This window comes from Notolepis coatsorum (assembly GCF_963971535.1).
Source record: "Notolepis coatsorum genome assembly, chromosome: 15".
Classification (NCBI taxonomy): Eukaryota; Metazoa; Chordata; class Actinopteri; order Aulopiformes; family Paralepididae; genus Notolepis; species Notolepis coatsorum.
In genome coordinates this window covers 7,964,967-7,988,795 of record NC_140179.1, presented here as the reverse complement: position 1 = coordinate 7,988,795, position 23,829 = coordinate 7,964,967, and the positions used below count along the sequence as shown (strand labels likewise).

General features: G+C 43.0%; 1 protein-coding gene across 1 annotated transcript; it reads left to right on the top strand.

The window, feature by feature from the left end:
* Window positions 1-6,109: 6,109 nt before the first annotated feature.
* LOC311241663 (endothelial lipase-like) lies at window positions 6,110-15,114 on the top strand (the record flags this gene model as incomplete). The annotated part of the gene is made up of 8 exons (XM_084330539.1): window positions 6,110-6,310; window positions 7,093-7,281; window positions 9,492-9,603; window positions 9,995-10,201; window positions 10,467-10,703; window positions 11,026-11,146; window positions 13,678-13,691; window positions 14,921-15,114. The coding sequence occupies 8 exons, from the start codon at window positions 6,110-6,112 to the stop codon at window positions 15,112-15,114; spliced, it is 1,275 nt and encodes a 424-aa protein (XP_084186665.1).
* Between the last annotated feature and the right edge of the window lie 8,715 nt (window positions 15,115-23,829).

The following is a 23,829-nucleotide window of genomic DNA, read 5'->3' as shown; positions in this document are numbered from 1 at the left end:
AAAAATTGAATACTTTTTTTAATTTAAAATGTTTAATTAAAAACGAAGGGTCGAACGTCCGTTCGAAAAACCCTGACAAAGTTTGAATCACTTTATTTTTAGTTTGAGGGTATAAAAAAGAAAAAAAAATATTTATAATTTTTTTCTTTTTTTATTTAACTTTTTTAATTAAAAACGAAGGTTCGAACGTCCGTTCGAAGAACCCTGATGAAGTTTGAATCCCAAAAACGTGTGTTCTATATATATTCAACAATTCTAAAATGGAATAAAAAAAAAAAAATAGGTTTACTACTTACATACTGTAGTTGTTCATTAATGTTACCTAAATGTCATAAGTGAATTATATAGAAACAACTCACCAAAATTGACTATTGCACAACTGATTTGACAAAAGAAATCCCACTGGCATTTAAAGGGCTGAAGTTGAATAAAAGATTTATGAAAGAAAAAGCATATCATATTTTTATGGCGTTTTTGAAGAGGACAACTTAGTTCCCTAATGGTAAGAGTGAGTATTCTTTTCAATTTGACATTACAAAAAACAAAAAATCCACCGAAATCAGTGTTGTTGCTAATCATTGACATTATGCTAGCCTGTAATAATCCAATAATAATGATGCCATCACAAACACTGGCATTTAAAGGGTACAATTTCAAACATTGCCTGGGACCCCCAGACCCCCCACTTAAAAAGTGGCCTGACTGGGGCTATATTTTGCACTATATTTCCCGGCCTGAATGATTTCCCCAGTCCGGTCCTACCTGTATCACTCTACATATTAATACTACAACTCTGTACATACTGTACATAGCTCTGTTACTCAGTAGTACTCATTTATATACGTTATACCCAGTTTAATCACCTGTACATTGTATATTACTATTGCACTTTACTGTTACATTTGCACTCTGGTTGGATGCCAAACTTCTTTTCGTTGTACTGTACTTGTGCTTCAGATTCAAATCCAGCTCCCATTTATGTCACATGCCTGATTTTCATTTTCTATTACACTGCAGGAAGGAATGGCAGACTTGAGGAAATGGTCGATTGCTGTTTTATATCTGAGTTACGTCGTCAGTAAGTTACTCTGTTTGAATGAATGAAAACTTTATTTAACAGATTGCAGAATGGGTACAATACAGTACGGCTCAATACACACAATTGTTAAGGGGATGCACACCAAAGAAAGACGTTTATCTTGTTTACATCAGGGTCCCCCATTTTCAATTCATAGTGACATTTATGACATACACAACATATATGACATGACATTTTTGGCATAGGGACATACATGACATACAGGTATATAGTACTGTTACATTTGTGACATATACAATATGCAAATATGCAGTACTGTTACCCATAGATCCTGACAGAGAGTATATACATATGATGGGGAGGAGACTACATTAGGAGGGGGTGGGTGGGTGGGAGAGAAATATACAGTGGGGAGGGAATATATACATACGGTGGGGAGTAGACTGTACATTTGGAGGGGGTGGGTGGGTGGGAGAGAAATATACATACGGTGGGGAGAGAATATATACATACAGTGGGGAGGAGACTACATTAGGAGGGGGTGGGTGGGTGGGAGAGAAATATACATACGGTGGGGAGAGAATATATACATACAGTGGGGAGGAGACTGACTATTGGGAGGGGGTGGGGGTGGGGGGGTTTGGACATTTACGGTGGCCAGTTTCGAATTGCAGCCTCCCGTAGGTGCTCTTTAAGAGCGGTTTTGAATGTGGGTAGGGATTCACATTCCTTTACAGCTGTGGGTAGGGCGTTCCACATTGATGTGGCATAATTGCGAAACGTGTTTAGTCCCTTGTTTGAGCCGAATCTGGGTTTAACATGATTTGTTGAGCTTCCTCTGGTGTTGTGGTCGTGGTATACACTGACCGTTGGGAAGTATTTTGACATGTACATGGGTACCTTAGTCGTATAGTGTATCTTGTCTTGCTTCCTATGCATCTTAATTGCCCTAGAAATTCCTTAAATGCCATAAAATTTATTTTTAAACTCAAGCGGTTACAGACTCTTACTAGCAACGAAAAATTCATACCTTGCTCTAAAGGGTTTCCTTTATCCGTAATTGAATAATTTGAATTGAATCACATTTCAACAGTAATTTCCCCCCCTAGATGAATGGAGAGGATGTAGATGATGCAAGCAGAGCCCACTCCCCATTTATCCTCATATCTTCCCTGTTTCCTCTGCTCCTCAGGCGCGGAGGATCCCCTGGATCTGTCATCGATGGACAGCAGTGGCGCCGCATGGGTAAAATAACAGGGGAAGCCAAAAAAAATTATTAAAAAAAAATTATTAAATATTTTTATTAATATTTTTTTTTTTAAGTCAAGCAGTCACCATGTAAACTACAGTATGGCTCGGCGGCCAGTCAAACTTTCTTAACAGATTGCAGAATGGGTACAATACAGTACGGCTCAATACACACAATTGTATAAGGGGATGCAGACCAGAGAAAGACGTTTGTCTTGTTTACATCAGGGTCCCCCATTTTCAATTCATAGTGACATTTATGACATACAAGACATCATGACATCAAATATACAGTACTGTTACCCATAGATCCTGACAGAGTATATACATATGATGGGGAGGGGACTGTACATTAGGAGGGGGTGGTGGGTGGGAGAGAAATATACATATGGCCGGGAGAGAATATGTGAGGTTTTGCCCGCTGCTCACTACCTTTCTCTGTCTTCTTTAAGCCTACTGTTAGGAATTCCCTATTCTCTGTCTTCTTTAAGCCTACTGTTAGGAATTCCCTACTCACTCTCTCTAGCCCCCACCCTCTCGTTCCTTACCCTTAGTGGCCACACCTGTTTGATATTCTATTATCTCTCGCACCTGTGGTGGCAGGCTAATTAGTCCCCCTGTGGGCTTTAAATACCAGGGCGCTTCCCCTCGTTTTGGCGTGGGGTCGTGTTGTATACTTGCCGAGTCATATTCTCTAAACATCTAGACTCTTTCGGGAGATCCTCTGTCTGCCTATTCTGTTCCATTCTCCGGCGTCGAGATGTTTGCTCCAGCCTTCGCCAGCTGTCGCCGTTGCCTGTGGGGGAGACTGGTCTGCGCTCCCTGTACTTCCACGGGAGGCACCCCAGCGTTCCACTACAGACCCCCGCGCAGCTGTTCGTCCTGACGCACATCCAGACCAGCGCAGACGCTCTCCAGTCCTCAGCGCGCAACGCGCATCTTCCAAGGACGCTCGAGCTTGGCACGCTCTCCAGACCAGCGCGCAACGCGCATCTTCCAGACCCTCGAGCTTGGCACGCTCTCCAGTCCTCAGCGCGCAACGCGCATCTTCCAAGGACGCTCGAGCTTGGCACGCTCTCCAGACCAGCGCGCAACGCGCATCTTCCAGACCTTCGAGCTTGGCACGCTCCTCCGTACCAGCGCACTGACGCGCATCTTCCAGACCTTCGAGCTTGGCACGCTCCTCCGTACCAGCGCACAAGACGCGCATCTTCCAGACCTTCGAGCTTGGCACGCTCTCCAGACCTCAGCGCGCCGACGCGCATCTTCCAGACCTTCGTGCTTGGCACACTCCTCCTCGCAGACGCACCCCGAGGCGTCTCTCTGTTCCGACGCGCACACCAAGGTGTGGCGCGCACTCTGTTCCTCGGCTCCGACAGCGGCTACCCGGTGGACGACATCCTCGCCACCGCCACTGTTCCGACGCGCACACCAAGGTGTGGCGCGCACTCTGTTCCTCGGCTCCGTCAGCGGCTACCCGGTGGACGACATCCTCGCCACCGCCGTTTGTTCCAGCGCTCTGTTCTTCGGCTCGGACAGCCAGCCACCCGGTGGCGATGCCCTCGCCCCGTTGCTGTCCCTGTACCTTTACGCATACGCCTGGGTGAGTTTTGATTGTGATGTCACTCACTCAGCGTAGTGCCCTTGCCCCCGTTCCCGTTGCTGTCCCTGTACCTTTACGCATACGCCTGGGTGAGTTTTGATTGTGATGTCACTCACTCAGCGTAGTGCCCTTGCCCCCGTTCCCGCTGCTGTTCCCCAGCGTATTGCCTCTGTTTTTGGTTCTCACTTAGAATAGTATTTTTGGACTTTACATCTCCCCCTGTGTGTTTGTCACACGAAGATTTTATTACTTTGTTCACTTTGTTATTTGGACTGTTCTGCACCTGCTCTGTTTTTTCCCTTTGTGCATTAACTATCTCCTCTGTCCTGCAGAGCGGCCCAGATGATTTCCACCAGTCCTCCCCAGTTCCTCCCTGTTCCCCAGCCCGCCTCCGCGGGCCTCAGTCCCCTCTGTCTCTAGTTCTCCCCTTCTAGTTCCACCTAGTTCCTGGTCCCAAGTTCTCCCCTTCTAGTTCCACCTAGTTCCTAGTCCCTAGTCCTCTATCCCTAGTTCTCCTAGTCCCTAGTCCTCTATCCCTAGTTCTCCTAGTCCCTAGTCCTCTATCCCTAGTTCTCCTAGTCCCTAGTCCTCTATCCCTAGTTCTCCTAGTCCCTAGTCCTCCATCCCTAGTTCTCCTAGTCCCTAGTCCTCTATCCCTAGTTCTCCTAGTCCCTAGTCCTCTATCCCTAGTTCTCCTAGTCCCTAGTCCTCTATCCCTAGCTCTCCTAGTCCCTAGTCCTCTCTCCCTAGTTCTCCTTGTCCCTGGTTTACCTAGTCTCTAGTTCCTCTGTCCCAAGGCGTTCCCTTAACCTTCCCTTAGGCGTTCCCTTACTTTCCCAAGGTGTTCCCTTTTCCTGCCCGCCTCTTAAAGGCACTTTACCTTCCCCTCTTGTGTTATTCCAGTGTTTTGTGTTTTCTCCCTTAAAGGGACAGTGCCCCTTTTTCCCTGTTCTAAATAAATATCTGTTTCTTGGCAAACCATCATACCTGTCTTGTGTTGTGCGATTGGGGTCGGTTACAAACCATAACAGAATATGACTGTCTATTAGACAAACGTGACAAGACAAACGTATTTCTCTGGTCTAAATCCCTTTAACAATTGTGTGTATTGAGCCGTACTGTATTGTACCCATTCTGCAATCTGTTAAATAAAGTTTTCATTCATTCATTCATTCACGTGTCTGTTGCGCGGCGCGCCCAGCCATCAGAGCGCTCCTACTGTAAAATGCGGAAGCAGCATTTCAGCCTCAATTTTACTCGTTTATAAAAATGATTTAAAATGTTTATTAGCAACGCCGAGCTTTCAAACCCCGCCGCATCTGTGTGTGAAACCCTAATGGAACGCTGGGTACCTTTGACATTTATATCCGATATATTTTGGACCCACCGCTAGCTTTTAAGCAGTGCTTGATGGTGCACATTAACCTGGCTACTACGGAGGAATAAGTGACTGCGTATTCCAGCCCCTGGCTTGCATTGCAGTCATGAAAGGGTATACAAGCTTGCCTGATAACGTTAGTTAGTCAGTCAGGCTGCTCAGTGCTTACCTGGTCAATAATGTGGTCCTCCTCTTGCCAGATAGATTTGTTAAATCATAATATCCACAGTGGTGTGCTCTGCTGGTCCTCAGTAAATGTCCCACCGGCGAAAATAAGTTGCTATTAAAGTGCTAAATGTTAGATACACTAATAGAGGATTCGAACGTGCCCGCTCTGTTAATAACATTTTCAATCAATTCCGCAAGGGGATGATGTTCAGACATGTTTGTAGTAGACTACTAGACTGAGTGACGCCAGACAGTTTTATACTACTAATGGGATGTCACGTTAGGTAGTCAGGTGGAAACGTGAACTTCTGAGTGCCCCGCCTCCAGGGGGGAAAATATGCTGAGTGTTTTCCTCCCAGCTCCGTTTTAAACTTTTAGGGTGTGGCAGTCAGCTCGAATCTGATTGGCTAGGATCGGATTTGGACTCTATAATTCTGGAAGCCTGGAGAAAGAGACCTACCCACTGCCTCTCTCCTATACTAGCTGCAGTGAGCACAGTCTGACAGTGTGTTAGAGGGAGTGAGAAGGAGAAGAGGGAGACATTTAAAAAAAAATATATATATATATATAACACAGATGCACAGATGAAAAAGAATGTAAACTATATTAATTTTTTTTATTTTTTTTTTTCATATTTCATATTTCATATTTGATATTAATTTAGATTCGAGTCATGGCTTCCGGTCGCTTCCATAAGGATCCGCCACTGATGGACAGTGAGGCCGATCTCCATCACCACATCACGTACAATATGCGCACAAGTCTAGATATGGATCATGAAGGCTGTGACCTGAAGCCTGGCAAGAAGGAGAGTCTAGAGGAGTGTGGCTTCAACGTCACAGCCAAGACCATCTTCATCATTCACGGCTTCACGGTAAATACAAGCTTCACTGAAATGCATGCAAAAGAAAACATATGAGTGTGCACTCGTTTGACTTGTATTTTCCATTATGGTTTATCACATCAAATTGCATTCTCAAGTGCTTAGTTTAAAATGGACCGCCCCTTTTAGATTAGATGTAATCTAATCTATGTAATCTAATCTAAAATGGCAGTCACTTTTCAGAGAACATTCTGAAATTGGCCTAATTCCAGGGAGCTTCTCTCCGTCTCACTCTCTGGCAGGAATTTGGGGTGTGTGTGTGTGTGTGTGTGTGTGTGTGTGTGTGTGTGTGTGTGTGTGTGTGTGTGTGTGTGTGTGTGTGTGTGTGTGTGTGTGTGTGTGTGTGTGTGTGTGTGTGTGTGTGTGCTGGTAGAGGTGGGCGTGTGAGACCTTTTTGGAAGTTGGAATGTGTCGCGAGAATGTCAGAGGTGACTGTGTGTAGGGTGTCCTACAAGGAGCTACGGATCAGCAGTCGGTGCACATAACTTGGTTTTGGGGTATTGGCTATTTGACCTGTCTTGGTATTGGCTATTTGACCTGTCTTGGTTTTGGGGTATTAGTCGATGGGCCTGTCTTGTTTTGGCGTATTAGCCGATGGGCCTGTATTTTGCACAATAGAGTAGCTGTGTGCACATCCAGCCAGACCAGCTGCAGGTTAAAAATGTATGTGAAGACTGAAGGGGAAAGAACACGTCCTTGTCACCACGACAACGTGTCCAACCCAACAGGCTCCTAATCACCAAGTGTCTGGTCTTTTTGTTCCCTCCCTTCAGATGAGCGGGATATTGGAGAGTCCGATGCTCGAGCTGGTTTCGGCCGTGATGGAGAGAGAAAGCCAGGCCAACGTGGTGGTGGTGGACTGGTTATCGCTGGCCCACCAATCGGTTGTCGACTACTACTGGGTGGTCAAGCAAGCCTATCGCGTTGGCCTCAGCATCGCCACACTGCTCAACTGGCTTGAGGTGTGTGTGTGTTTGGGATAGAGTACTACTCATTGTCCTGCATATATACATGTACTGTATATCATAGCTTTGTACTGTATATGTACTGTCTGTGTCTGTCTGTGTTGTGTAACTTACATGGTCTTGAGCACCTGCTATTGTAACGTCAGCATAGTTTTTTCCAGTGAACACTAATAGCCTTATGCAGGTATGTGTCCTCATTCGTGAAGTAGCTATAATCCTATGTACAGTAGGACTTGTGTATGTATATAATAAGGGTGGTGTGTGGGAGGGGGTGTATGAAGGATTAATGGTCCATCAGTGAGACGTGAGTAATCTTGGCAGCTTTGAGTGGAGATGGAGAATTTTTGAGCGGCTTTAGAACAGCTGACTATCTGCAGTTTTTTTTTTTTTTTTTTAACCTTTATTTAACCAGGAAGTCCCATTGAGATACAAGATCTCTTTTGCAAGGGAGACCTGGCCAAGATGAAGATCTGAAGAAGAAGATCTCTCCAGGTGTGCCGCTAGTCTGAGCGGTTGCCTAACACTGGGAACTTGAGACTTTCCGTTCGTTCATTTAGCACAGGGGTTCCCAAACTTTTCAGGCCGGGACCCAGAAAATAAGGCGTCAGAGAGCCGCGGCCCAATGCACATCGTCAGGCTTTTTTTTTTCTTTTCTTTTTGCCAGGAGACCGATTTTTTAAGCCAAATATCACTTCAATCCTATTAAGTTAGTTCAAGTTAGTTATTCATTTATATGTTCTATTTATGAGAGGGCTAACTTGTTGCAAAATAATAATGATAATAATAATAGCCTCATTAAAATACTATTGTTGCTTCGGTTGTTTTCAGCGTTTTATGTGCATAATCTGTTATTTAGTTTGAAATGTTCGTTGAAATAAGTAGATTTTTCGTTTTTGTTTATTTATTAAGTTAATATAAAACTATATAGTCACATTTTAGAATAGAATTTTAGAATACAACTAGAAACACTGTCCTGGCCTGCTTCTAAGTTCAGTGGCCTAAAAAAAATTAAATAAAAATCTTTTTTTTTAATCATCTGGCGGCCCTCCTGTGGCTGCTCGCGGCCCACCTTTGGGAACCACTGATTTAGCAGATGGTTATATATATACACACAGATGTCCTTCTGCATCTCCAGTGCTGCAGGAAGAGGTCACAGTCTCTCTGAACGGGCAAGACCCTCCCCCAGCAAGCTTGTCTCAGAGAGAACATGAGCAGAAGTGCAACAGTTCAGAGGGCTGACCCCTATTAATCGATTAGTCGACTAATCGGTCGAAAGGGGCCGTAGTCGACTGGCCAACCTCTTAGTCGAATAATAATAATAAAAAAAAAAAAAATTATATATATTTTTTTAATATATATATATTTTTTTAATCATTTTTTTCAAAAGAAAAGAGGCATAGAAGCGTGGCTAACGCTAATGGCATGCATACCAGAGGCTAACTGCCTACGAAAACAGGCACAGAGGCACTGAAAGAGGATTTCACCCATCTAATGAACACACTAGACAAATATCAAGATGTATCCATCAGTGGACCAATTGCATGCTTTTGCAGAGGACAAGGAGCCTTCTGTCGACTCCTTCAGACCAATAGTCGACTAACGGCAAATTTTGGCCAATCCTAGTCGACCATCCAAATACTTAGTCGGGGACAGCCCTCAATGACCCAATAAATACCCATTGTCTCTTAAACACAGGCCGCTTTCAGTCGAGTTTCAAATGCCTAAGCCATTATGTTAGATCTCTGGCTGCTATGTTTATTCTTCGTACCTTTGGATGCCCTTTGCCAATTATGCCCCTCACAAAGTACTTTCAGATCCATGCTCATTAGGGAAAGTGGAGTAAGGAAAGTAGGCTATTTAGCAGTATTGGGAAGCGGCCAACGATCTTCAGTAGTGCCGTCACGAAAAAAACAGGGCCAGGGGACACGGAACGGCTAGCGAAGAGGGGATTCAGGCGTAGTGCCACACAGTTGTAAGCGGGAAAACAAAGACTGCATTGCACAGAGACGAACCAAGACAGATGGCGGGAGGTGCTGTTGCATGGAAGAGAGTGTGAACGTATTCTGCCCTCGGTTATCTGAACTGGGATTGGCCGGGTCCCAGGCACGACTCGCTGCCACGGGGCTGAGATCCAGGGCTTGTTCGGTGTAGGCTCGTGTTTGTGGCGGCAGCTGCTGATGAGGGCCTTGTATCTCTTCTCCCGATAGGAGGAGAAGCAGCTATCTCTGCAGAAAGTGCACTTAATTGGCTACAGCGTGGGGGCACACGTGGCTGGCTATGCGGGACAAAATGTACGGGGGACCATTGGCAGAATTACAGGTGAGTGTAATACAGTATGATGTTGTGCTTTGCTTTGATCCTTGTTCTCCAGAAAACCTCCTAAATGGGGGTTTGGGGTAAAATAATTCCATATCACACCCCATTGTTCCATTCCTTTCCACATTTAAAATAAGATAAAATAAGATATTCCTTTATTGATCCCCTTGGGGAAATTCGGGCTTTATAGCGGCATGGGGGGGGGGGGGGGTACAGGTATGGGCAGGGTAATGGAACAAATGCATAAATATAGGCAAGAAAATATGAATATAAAAATATGAGAAAAACGGTAAATAAAGATGAGTCTGTATGACACATTGCTGCCTGTGATGGAACATCTCCTTTTGGAAGTGTCCTCTTGCTACAGCTAACGGCTCGTCTCTGGTCTGCACAGGGCTTGACCCAGCGGGGCCCGGGTTTGAAGGCGTAGAGGAGCGAAAACGCCTCTCCCCCGACGATGCAGATTTCGTCGACGTCCTGCACACCTCCCGCACCGCCTACATCTTGGCAGCAATTGGCGGCAGCATTGGGATCCAGCAGCCGATCGGCGACATCGATATCTACCCCAACGGGGATGACGTGCAACCAGGCTGTACTGCAGGTCAGTACTCAGGAAATGGCAGCCAGTCCGACCTACTAATTAGCGTGTGGCTCCTGCTGTCTCTGGAGAGTAAAAGGTAAAAGGGTGTTTATAATTAATTGAGCTGCGTTGCCAAATGGGCAGTGGCTTTATTGGGGGAAACAGGCTTTGTTTTTTTTAGCTTATTATGGGGTTATGCCAACCCTCCTTTTTTTCTTTCTTGCCCTTTCTGTTTCTCGAGGCGTTTGCTTTGATACGCCAATGTTCTTGTCTCCTGTTGCTATAGCATGGTTTTCATGGATGTGGTGCGAGCATGCGCGTGCCGTGCACCTCTTCGTGGACTCCCTGAGGAACAAGGACCACTTGAGCATCGCCTACCAGTGCTCCAGCTACGACCGCTTCAAGAAGGGCATGTGCCTCAGCTGCAGCAAGTGGAATGACTGCAACATCGGCTACAATGCCAAGAAGATAAGGCTCGACAGCAAGATGTACCTGAAGACACGCGCGGACACTCCCTTTGGAGGTCAGTGACGAGGCTTGAGGAAGGGCTTTTGTAGAGGAACTATTTTGCACATTTCCAGGTCTTGGGGGTAAAAAAACGAATAATTCACCACCACACTGTGAATTACTGTATTAGCACTCAACGTCTAAAACCTTATTAGTCTTTAGTCAACCCTTTTTATAAAAAAAAATGTACACCTTTTTAACTTAAGATGATTGCTTTTCAGGGGAATACCGATGAGCAACTCTATAATCGCTCACAATTTTATCTCTGTAGCCTGTTGTTGTTACGCTGCCTCACCATGTTGGTTCAACATGTTGACCACGTGTTTTATATTTTCCAGGCTACCACTACCAGATGAAGATGCACGTGTTCAACACGAAACAGGCCAACAACGCAGGTCCGAGATTTCAAGTCAAGTTGTACGGCACCCACAAGTTCTCGGAGAACATGATTGTTGACGTGTGAGTAACACATCTGCATCTTTTTTAACCCAAGACGTCTGGTCACTCTTTCTGCTCCTGAATACTGGCTTGAGCCAGATGAGGTTTAACGGTTCCTTTACAGACACTTCCGTGAAGACTGCAGGAAGTGCAAGAAATTCTGTCTCTATTCCAGGAAAGTACGATTTTGTTGCTGACCCATCCTGGGGCAAATGCAAGATTTCCATTGAATAAATCAATCAAATATGACTTTATTTAATAATCCCACCATATGCAACTTTTCTTCCTCCTGGAGTGAGGTCACATCAGTGTCGTGTTGCAATTTTCTTTGGTTGAAAATATCCAAATCACGTGTCATTAGTAACCCTTGTTAAAATAATCCATTATTTATTTATTTTTCATGTTTCTCGTTTTCGAGGGATAACTGCAATGTTACGTGTCTTGTCTGGGCGTCACCTAGATCCAACATGTCAAGAATTCAAAGTGTAACTAAAAGAAAGAACAGAGTAGAAATGTAGGTAGAACAAGAAGTATCTACTACATAGTACCTAGGGCTGACCTTCGATTTTTTTTTTGGAATTCGAAGCTTCGGGGCCGAGATTCGATTTTAATTCAAAGCTTCGAAATAAATACGTTTTTATTTTATTTTTAAACTTTTTTTTTTATGTTGTGGGACTTGTACAGCACTTTGTTCAACTTTGTCAGTGCTGTAAAGTTGAAACCTTTTTAAATCTTAGACAAACTAAACACTTTGCTTCCATGAAATATTGTAAGCCGTAATTTGAGGCTTTATAAAAGCAGCACAATGAACACAAATCTGTCAGTGCCGAGTCCGACCTCATCTTAAATAACAAACAGCATTGCTTGTTGTAATTAACAAAGAGAGGCAGAGTTGATTTTGCAAAAAAAATATAAAAAAATCATATATATATATATAAATTTTTTAGTGCTGTCAATCGATTAAAATATTTTACTCGATTAATCGCATGATTGTCCATAGTTAACTCGCGATTAATCGCAATTTAATCGCATTTTCTTTTTCTTACCATAAACTGATATTTTTCAAGTTTTAATACTCTTATCAACATGAGAGTCAACAAATGCTTGCTTTAACACATATTAACTGTCACGCAGTTTGCCCCTCTCATACCACTCTCTGCCACCACTCTAAGCCTATGGAGATGTTCACCTTCTTTGCAGGGCTATAACTTTTTAAATTGTATTGCTAAATTGACATTACTATGGCCCATTCAACATCGATTATCTATCGTTCAGGATGCAGGAACGTTATACTTTTTTATTCATAGATTCATACGAAAATACCGTCTAGAATATAAATATGTTTCTATCGTTTTCTGCAGTAATTCCTAGAACGTGAGTTATAGGCATACACGCATATATAGATTATCAACTGCCGTTTGTTGCCGATACATGCTATATTAAAAATTTCAACTGTACATGATCCTAAACGTTATGACTCATCATGGAAAAAGTTAATCGTGAGTTAAAAAAAATAGTGGCGTTAATAGAATCGGGCGATAACGTGGTAATACCGCGTTAACTTTGACAGCCTTAATTTTTTGACATAATCATTCATATTCGAATCCCATGCCCATCGAACGAAGCTTCGAAGTATTTAAGACAGCCCTAGTACCTACTACCTACTGTAGATGCACTGCGTCACTCTTGTTAACGTCAATGTGTTTACCACTCTATGACGACACTGAACAAAGTTGAGTAATTGCAAATGCATATATTGCTACTAGACACCTTAAACAGAGAACTTTGTTCTATCTTTATGTTAAAGGGGAACTATCTTATAAATGGCCTTTTTCAGTGTTTAGCATTGTTTCCTAGCTATGTGAACTTATATTAATAGGATCTATGTCTCTAATTCTCATATTGGCGCATTCTTCCAATTCTCTCACAATATTCACCCTCACTGAACTGAGGCATCTGAACATGTGCATATCTGTGATGTCAGAGATTTCTTAGCTGCATAATAATGTGGCAGTTGATGTGGCAGTTGGCACCAGGCCACACAGTGGTTGGAGCCCAGCCTCAAAACGGCTTAAGATCTTGAGGTAGAAAAATGCTGTTTTTGAGTACTTGATTAGAAATACAAAACAATAATTCTTTTTGAAAAAAAAAACGTACAGAGGTGTTCCATAGACTCACAGGAATTGTGTAAAAATGCCCAAATAGTGAAAGAAATAGTAAAATAGTTCCCCTTTAACATACTTGTCTAACCTATGACTCATATTTCATTGAGACCCGTTTATTATTTCAACATTAGCTGGAAATGCATTGGTACATCATTCAGTAACATTTCTAGAGCCATATAACTTAAATGTGTTTTTAACATTTTATTTGATATGGTCACTATTCTGGCAAATTGGGATTCAATATGTTCGAATCAAGTTGCTTCCATTGCTAAGTCCCACCTTCTGCTTCATTTGGAATACTCAACACAAAAAGAAAGCGCTCTGATATGTAGTATGTGTGTATTGGGCTTGGTCCCTGACATGGCCTCCATCTTCTTCTACCCCCAGGCCTGACAGCATAGGTATGAACTTGACCAGTGGCGGCCGGTGTGAACTACATTTGGGTGGGCGCGGGGGGGGGGGGGTGAAGGGGGGGGCAAGCGGACAGCTGACCAAGCGAATACTGACTCAACATAATGTTACCCCGTTTCCAACGTTAAGTCGAGTTCATTCATACTACACTAGTACACGTATGATCAATCCAATAATGAACACATATATATATCTTGTCATTTTAAACAAGTTACCATTCATTCATTCATTCATCCATTATGCGTCACCCGCGGCGAAATTAAATGTTATAGTTCAACAACAACACGCTGTGTTGAGAGAGAGAGAGAGAGCGAGAGAGAGAGAGCGAGAGAGAGAGAGAGCCAGAGAGAGAGAGAGAGAGAGAGCGAGAGAGCGAGAGAGAGAGAGAGAGAGACCGCATTAACTCACTTTGTTTAGTTGAAACGTGGTTCAGGAGGGCTTGATAAAGTGTATATGTCCACTGTCCCACAGTCCCAGACTGTTTATGTATATCCACTGTCCAGAATGCATCCAGCTAGCCAAATAGCTTCTTGTTAGCCAAGTTAGGCACCGACCACAAGTACTGTGATGAGCTGTGTCTTTGCCCATTTCCGCATCGAACAGCCTGCAAACTACCTGGCGTTCTATCGCCCTGCTCTAAGACAAACTCTAACCTTAACCAACTTTGAAAGAGTGCCTAAGCTTAACCGTCGAAGGAACTTGCCGTCATGCTCTAAGACAAACTAACCTTAACCAACTTCGAAGAGTAACTAAGCCTAACCAGTGTAGAAACTGAAGTCGGCCAATCAGAGAGCGTCTCCGAGAAATGCGGCTACGGAAAGTATAGATGCTGCTTGCTTAGATGATATAGATCGCTTGAAAACGCGCCCGGCTTCCATCATATTACATCATATTTCAACGCACAGTGCGTTACGTGCGTTGACCTATTTGATTGGCTGCGAGGATACAGCGATGAAACCAGTGCACGCCCTGCCGTGCGCAATATGTCTCGCCCCGGCCTGAGAGGTAGTTACTAGTGACTTCCTGTCAATGAAAAACTATTATTTATATTTGATATATTAACATTATATTGTGCATTGGAAACACAAACATACTTAAAATGAGTAAATATTATTCATTTTAAACATGTTTATTATAATTTCTAGGGCTCTAAAAAAATATATATATATATATATTTTCTTCTTCTCTCTTTTAACCAGGGAGGGTTTAACCACTCTAGCGCCCACTATGGACTACCCGCCACTGAATTTGACCAACACGTTCCTGGTGTTCACGGAGGATGACATCGGGGACCTGCTGAAGATCCAGCTGAGTTGGAGGGACGCGGTCGACTTCTGGAGCTGGTTCACCTGGCCAGACATACTGGAGGTGCGGCGGATCTTCGTCAGAGCTGGAGAAACGCAGAAGAAGTAAGTGTGGGAAGAGCCCGTCTGTCAGTGTTGTAGTCGAGTCACTAAGTCTAGAGTCCCCAGTGTTCGAGTCCGAGTCACCAAAGAAGAGTCCGAGTCAAGTCCCAATTACCCTAGTCTGAGTCCGAGTCCAAGTCATCAAGGTTGAGTCCACTCCACTCTGGCCGTCAAAGAGCTGACATACAAATACAAAAAGAAAAGGTCTACATTAAACATGAATGACACAGCGGTCACCATTTCAAAGAGAGTTTATTTACTTTGTGACACAATGGCCAAACAAATGCACTAGCCATCAATATCTTATGCCAAATTATTAGGGCCTATTACAAATATATTTTTTAAATAAATAACTATTTATTAATTAACAAGTCCGAGTCTGCACCTTCTGAGTCCGAATGCAGTCAATGCTCGAGTCAGAGTCATCAGCACTCAAGTCCAAGTCAAGTCACGAGTCCTGAAAATCAGTCCAGGACTCTTGACTCAAGTCCTACAACACTGCTGTCTGATTGAACACACAGTTTTTTTTTTGATCCACTTTTTCTCCCATTTTCTATATTTTCTCCCATCCCAATTTCGTATCATCCAATTCAACCCTCCCCTGTCACGAACGCTGTTTCTTGCCTCCCACAAGCCGGCTGCAATGTGGACTAAGTCATACATAGCACAAGTCCCCTCCGGTACTTGAGGTAACAGCAGTCGCATCTTTTCACCTGCGCAGCTCGGTCTCTCAGTGGCGAGGAGTAACGCGTGGGAGGCTCACGCTGCCCCCGACACTTCCTGATTCTACTGCGCAGGCGCACCAACCGACCTGTAGGAGTCGCTGTCCACAACGCCCGATCCCCACCCATCAGTTTCCCACCCCCTAATACGGCCAATGTGTATTAGTACGGACGACCAGCTAAACTGAAAACAATGTGGAGCGCTGGGCTCGAACAGGCGAGCCCAGCGTCTCTGCATTCGTGGCGAGCGCCTTGCCCACTACGCCACGTAGCCGCCCTATTGAACACACAGTTTAATGTCCAATCTTAAACTTTTAAGTACCAATCCAATAAACTGCTTTTATACCGATATATACTTTATTTTAACCTGGTATCGGACCGATATCCGATACCTGTAACCGTGCATCCCTAGTTGGATTATCAGGATATTGCTCTCGCACTTTTTTTGTTTTGTTGAGACTATCGTTTGTTTTGTTTTATAGGTTCACCTTCTGCGCCGAAGACCCTGCAAAGACCAAGATTTCACCGGGGGAAGCCATAACATATGTGAAATGTCGCAATGGCTGGGAAATTAAACCAAGCAAAAGGTAAATGTTGTGACCTGTCATTTGTCTAGTAATCCACTTGAGTGATATGTGACGGCAGTGAACAGTTATGGTTAACACGAAACAACACTGTTTGCAGTTTCTTTGAAAAAGATTAGCAAATTTAACAAACATATTTGTTTTTTTTACAGACTGCATAAGTAAGGATTTAGCACTTCCAGACAAGCGACACATCGTCACCACGGGGACCCTAGGCGGGATGTAGAGAATTCTCTTGATTTGAGCACTTTTTTATTTTTTTTTCATATATTTTTTTTTCATTTTTGGAAGAAAGGCACAGGTACAGGCATACAATGCACATAAAACATAATTTTAATTATTTGCCAACTACACGCATTGGCTTGCCCCTTGCCTCATTTAAAAATGTAAAATCCTACCCCCTAACCCCTGCACCAACCACCGTTGACAAAAAAAAATTAAAAAAAAAAAAAAAAATAATAATAATAATAATAATAATAATAATAATAATAATAATAATAATAATAATAATAATAATAATAATAATAATAATAATAATAATAATAATAATAATAATAATAATAATAATAATAATAATAATAATAACCCCCCCCAACCCACCCCGTCATAGGCCTGAGAAGAAAAAGAATTGAGCAAAGATTTCAACAAAGTCCAAAAAAACATTCGGCTAGCGTCGTCACGTAACCCGGATCATCAACAGATTAATCTTAATTATATTCATAGGACTAGTCAAGTCAAGTCAAGTCAAGAGTTTTATTTGTCACGGCATACGGATATACAATGAAATGCGGGTGGTCTTGCCCGCAACGATGTGCAATTGGTACAACATATAACATATAATAGAATCCAATACAAAAAATGTGTGCAATAAAATTGTGCAATAACAGGTAGCAGGTAACAATAAATTTGTGCAATGACGGGTAACAGTTGACAGATAACAGTAGTAGTAATAGTAGTGCAATACACTGTTACTGTTGCTAATACTAATTTAAAGTGGCCTTTCCTTTTGGCAATAAGTGAGGGTGCGTGCGGCCTGAGTGTGTGCCCGCTCATGCTAAAGTGTTACAGTGGTACTCAATGTTCATTGTTCAGGACTCTGATGGCCTGGGGGAAGAAGCTGAGCCTAAGCCGCTCTGTCCTAGTAGCTGGGGTTCGCAGGCGTCTGCCTGACCTCAGCAGCTGGAACAGGCTGTTATTGGGGTGGTGAGGGTCTTTCATTATCCTGCAGGCTCTGGATTTGCACCTCTTGTTGTATAGAACCTGCAGGGGAGGTAGTGCAATACCCGTGGTACGCTCGGCTGAGCGCACCACTCTCTGTAGGGCCTTCTTGTCTTGTGCCGTGCTGTTTCCATACCAGGCAGTGATGTTTCCGGTCAAGATGCTCTCTACAGCTCCTGAGTAGAAGGACTGGAGTATCTTCCCCGATACTCTGAACTTCCTTAACTGTCTCAGGTGGTAGAGGCGCTGTTTCGCCTTCTTTACTACTGTGTCTATGTGTGTTGACCATGTCAGATCCTCTGAGATGTGGACCCCCAGGTACTTAAAGCTGCTCACCCTGTCCACGGTAGCCCCGTTAATCATCAGTGGTGTGTGTGTCTCCTGCTGTCCTCTCCTATAATCCACGATCAGCTCCTTGGTTTTACCAATGTTCAGGAGCAGGCTGTTGTCCTGGCACCAGCGTTCCAGTACCTCAACCTCCTCCCGGTAGGCCTTCTCGTCGTTGTCCGAGATCAGCCCCACCACCACCGTGTCGTCGGCGAACTTCACTATGGAGTTGGAGCTGAACTTGGCCACACAGTCGTGTGTGTAGAGTGAGTACAGCAGGGGGCTTAGAACACAGCCCTGGGGGGACCCGATGCTCAGGGTGATGGTGTTGGAGGTCTGACCCCCCACCCTGACCGCCTGGGGTCTTTCACTCAGAAAGTCCAGTACCCAGGCGCTCAGGGCGGAGCTCAGACCCAGCTCGATCAGCTTGTCCACCAGTCTGGTGGGGACTATGGTGTTGAACGCTGAGCTGTAGTCAATGAACAACAGTCTTACATAGCCCCCCTTCTGACGGTCAAGGTGGGAGAGGGTGCTGTGCAGTACCTGGGAGACCGCGTCGTCAGTGGACCTGTTTGTCCTGTATGCAAATTGCATAGGGTCCATATCACTGGGGAGGGAGGCACAAATGTGGTCCTTGACCAGCCTCTCAAAACATTTCATGACCACAGAGGTGAGTGCCACCGGTCTGTAGTCATTTGGACATGTTGGGGAGGGTTTCTTCGGTACAGGGATGATGGTAGACATCTTGAAGCAGGCAGGGACCACCGACTCCGCCAGGGATTGATTGAATATGGCGGTGAACACAGGGGCTAGCTGGTTGGCACAGGACTTAAGTATGCGTCCTGTTATTCCATCTGGGCCAGCAGCCTTCCTGGTGTTCACCCGCATAAATGCTCTTCTCACACTGTGTACCGTCAATGAGAGAGCGTCCCCGCCCCCCCGCGGATGCCCCCCCCCCTCCACAACAGCCGGCGCACCAGTGACGTCACTAGCCGTTGGGCTAGCAGTGCCACTGTTTGCACCAAACCGAGCGTAAAAGGTGTTGCTCCCCATTGAGGGGGCGCTGACTTTGTAGTCAGTTATAGCCCTCAGTCCTTGCCATAATCCTCTTGTGTCATTCTGTGCCATTTGTGCCTCCATCTTGTCGGCATACGTCCTCTTAGCAAGTTTGACAGCCTTGCGCAGAGTGTAGACTGTTGTCTTGTACTCTTCCATGTTTCCTGACTCTCTGCCCCGGTTATAAGCAGTGGTGCGAGAGTTCAGGGCTGCTCTGATGGTACTGTCCACCCATGGTTTCTGGTTTGGGAACACCCTCGCCTTCTTTGTGGGGACGATAGTATCAGCCAGTGTTGTTATGAATGACACTACAGCGTCTGTGAAATCGCTGACGTCACTATTACTCCTCCTGAACATTCCCCAGTCGGCGTCATCCAGTGCGTCTTGAAACGTGGCCTCTGATTGGTCGTCCCATTTTTTTACCTCACGTGACACGACGGCGTCACGTGATCTCTGTTTATACGCTGGGACCAAAAAGATGGCGGCATGATCCGATGTGTTTGTTGCTCCCGCTAATGGTGGAGCCGGTACAGCCTTGTATCCGGCTCTAAACGGGGTGTAGCAGTGGTCGAGTGTATTTCCTCCCCTTGTGGAGCAGACGATGTGCTGGAAGAAAGACGGCATGACTTTCTTCAGATTTGCCTGATTGAAATCCCCGGCTATGATCATGGCTGCGTCCGGATGCTTGATCTGGTGCGCGTTCAGATGGTCGTGTAGTTCCCCTAGCGCCCTGCCGACATTCGCCTGGGGATGGATGTACACTGCCGTCATTATCAATGCAGTGAATTCGCGCGGAAGATGGAAGGGGCGACATTGGATCGTGATGTGTTCCATGTCGGGAGAGCATGAACGGGAGAGTATCTTCACTTCCCCGGGGCTAGTCCAGCCGTTGTTGGTCATAAGGCATAGCCCCCCGCCGATGCTCTTCCCGGAGGCTTCTGTACGATCCGCTCTGAAGATGGTGAAGGAGTCGGAGGGAGAGATGCTGTGATCGGGAGTCACTGGTTTCAGCCAGGTCTCGGTGAAACACAGGATATTGCATTCCCTCATCTCTCGCTGGAATCGGACCCGTGCACGTAAATCATCCATCTTACTCTCTAGCGAACGGGCATTCGCTAGGAAGATGGATGGAATAGATGGAATAGCCTGACTCCTATAAGATTGAACCGAATGGGGCTTAAACAAGACTCTCTATGCTCCTTGTGTCTAAGGGGTGATATCGGTACATTTATACATATGTATTGGGAATGCCCCCCTGTTAAGATATTCTGGGAAGAAGTAACCACGCAATTATCAGAATTTTTATTTACAGCAGGGGTCAGCAACCTTTTTGACATGGAGTGCCTGTTTGAAATATAGTTGTAACTAATGTGCCTCAACAATATTCCATGCATCGTAATTTTTTCCCCTCATAATCAGGTATTTTTAATGATAATCTTTACATTATTACATCATTATTGTTATTGTTATTATTAACAATATTATTATGATGGTTGTATCAACCCTAAATCTGAGTTGGGGGGGGGGGATGCAATGCAGACAAACAGCTGCATACAGTGCGACCATTTCACTCACATTTGCCCATTCATTTTTGGACACATCACACACCATCGGTGTGTACTGTGTACTGTACGTGTGCTGTCATAGCTCCACCTACAGGCCTAATGGAGAACACCAGGAGAACACCAGGATGTGAATGGAGGGTGAATGTGAGGTATATCGGTAATGCAGCCTTTATCAACTATGCCCCAAAACTGTGGAACAAACTACCCCAAAACATCAGGGAAGCCAACTCGCTAGACATCTTCAAAAGACAGCTTAAAACCTATCTCTTTGCTCAGGCATTTCAATGACTTACCTGCACTATTCTTACCCTGCCTACTTTTCTATGCTAATTTTATCTTATTTTACACTGCCTATCAAATTCATGTGTCGGTTATCACACTTTTTACTTCTTACTGATGACTATTTTTAAACTGAATCATTTTAAACTATTTTTCACACTTTTTACTGTAACCTTGCTATTTAAATTTTTTACTGTTGTATGTCCGTTCTATTTTATAATTTTTAGACTATTTTTAAACTTAATCATTTTAAACTACTTTATTATTTGTATTACTGAATAGAGAGCCTATTAGGATGCTAGATCCTAATGTGAAACACTGTGATTTACCATACCCTGCCTATCAAATTCATGTGTCGGTTATTGCACTTTTTACTTCTTACTGATGACTATTTTTAAACTTGCTAGATCCAAATGTGAAACACTGTGATTATTTCTATTACTGAATAGAGAGCCTATTAGGATGCTAGATCCTAATGTGAAACACTGTGATTTACCATACCTTGCTATGCTCGCTCATGCCTGTATTTTTTATGTCTGTTCTATTTTATAATTTTTTGACTATTTTTAAACTGAATCATTTTAAACTATTTTTATTATTTGTGTTACTGAAAACTGTAAGCGGAGAGCCTATTGGGATGCTAGATCCTAATGTGAAACACTGTGATTTGCCATACCTTGCTACCTGTCTATCTTTTTTATGCCCGCTTATGCCTGTATATTTTACTGTTAAGCACTTTGAACTGCAACCTCTGTATGAAAAGTGCTATACAAATAAAGTTATTATTATTATTATTATATCGTGTAAATAAGTTTTGATTGATCGCAAGACTACACTGTAAAAGAAATGTATAATAATAAGTTACCAGAACTAAAAAATGTTGAGTTCAGTTACTGTGCATTAAGGTTTTCAGTTTTCAATACATAATAAGTTAACAGAAAAATAAGTACACAACCACATTATTTCAACCTAATAAAATGTTTATTGTTCTAAGAATACAAGTTGACTTGGTAATACTCACATTTTGAGTTAAAAAAAATGGGTTTTAACATGTGCAATGTTCAATGAAATAGAAAAATAAATAATAAAATGTGTTGATTAATCCCACTGGTCACAATGGTGACCGTAATAATGTTTTTGTTATAAGGCTCTGCAAATGTTACTGAATGTATTTCCAGCTAAATTGAAATAATAAACAAATAAAGGGTCTCAATTAAATATGTGGTAGTAAAAAGAACCTGTGGGAGGATTTCAACAAGATAAATGCGACAACAGTGCAAAATATTTCACTATAATATTTATTAAAAAAAAATATATATATATATATATATATATATATATATATATATATATATATATATATATATATATATATATATATATATTTTAATGCTGCCCCCTGTGCCTATGAAAATGCCCCCGTGTGCCTATGCAGGCACACATGCCTAGGGTTGCCTACCCCTGCTGTACAGCCTTCTGTATTGTTGTTGAATGATGTTTCTCAGTTAGCAACCTCTATACAGCTAAAGAGACTAATTTTGTCCGGTTTTACGGCTGCTAAAAAGCTGATAGCATCACGTTGGATTCAACCGGATAAAATGTGCCGGAAGGTATGGGTTCTTACCTATCTCGATGTGATTTATCTAGAGATATCTACAGCAAGAATTTTGGGTGTCAATGAAGCCAGCATTGCAATCTGTTTAGAAGTGCTGGAGAGAATAAAGGTTAGCATATGAATTGTAATCCCTGGTTAGAAACGAAATAATGGATGGATTATCCAAGGGGGGTCCTGAGGGGGGGGAGAAGAGCGAGCAAGAGCATATGTATATATTGTATTGTATTGCAAGTATTATGTATATATCTCGTAAACTACATTTATATTGATTCAAATACTGGAATGTATAATCCTGTAATTTATTGTGGATATTTACTTTAATGCTTGTGTGTTTAGTTTTAGGTCATGTAAAAAAAAGAATAAAAGAATTTGTTCACAAAAAAACAAAGACCAAAAAAAATAAAGGGAATTATACAGATATAATTAGTTATGTCCTGCTAGTTATATAGTAGAGGTCCTAACTTGATAGAGAATATGGTTCCAGCTATCTATTGTTTTTCTTTCTATTGCTTTTCTTTATCATAAATCGATCAATAGAGACCGTATTAGATCCCCAATTATCATATCATGGGGTATCATTGGAAAGCCACACTCATTGGCTACAACCCTGTGCAAAGATTTTCGAGATCGCCAAATGATTGACGGAGCTAGAGCCCCGGGAGTCGGGGGTGGTAATGTGTACTTTTGCATACTTTGGGGTACGCCTCACATATCGGCATGTAACTCGAGAACCGCTGAACGGATTCTGTCACCTGAAAGGGCAATAGGCAACAAATAGGGCTTTAATTCTATCTATATATTGTATTAAAAGAAATGCACACCCGAGCCACTAGAGGTCGGCAAAGAATCGTCCACATGTGGGCCCTTGGATGTTAAGAGGTCAATGTTTTTAAATATTTTTTTTGTAGCCAATAGTAAAGACCATAACCCTATCAAAAACAGTAGTCAAAGTGTATATTTTCATTTTTACCGATGTTTTATCGGAAATACAAATTTATCGGAAAATGCTAATTATCGTAAAAACTGCAAGAAATTACTAAATCCAGATTCAAGTTTCTTTAATAGTTGTCATACAGAAGTACAGAATACTTTTATACAAAATGCTTCTTACTGTTACGCTCCAGAGACTGCAAGACAAGATAAGTATGAAATAAAATAACATAGTATAGCATGTAAATTAGAAGTAAAAAAAAAATGAGGTCACAGTGTTCAGTATAGACATATGTACAATGTTCGATGCAGAATAGACGTAACTGAGTTACCATATAATATACAATACTGTGCAGTGTACTAATATACAATAATATATAGTGCAAGGCAGAAATGGGATGAGGTGCAATTTAGGTACAATTTACA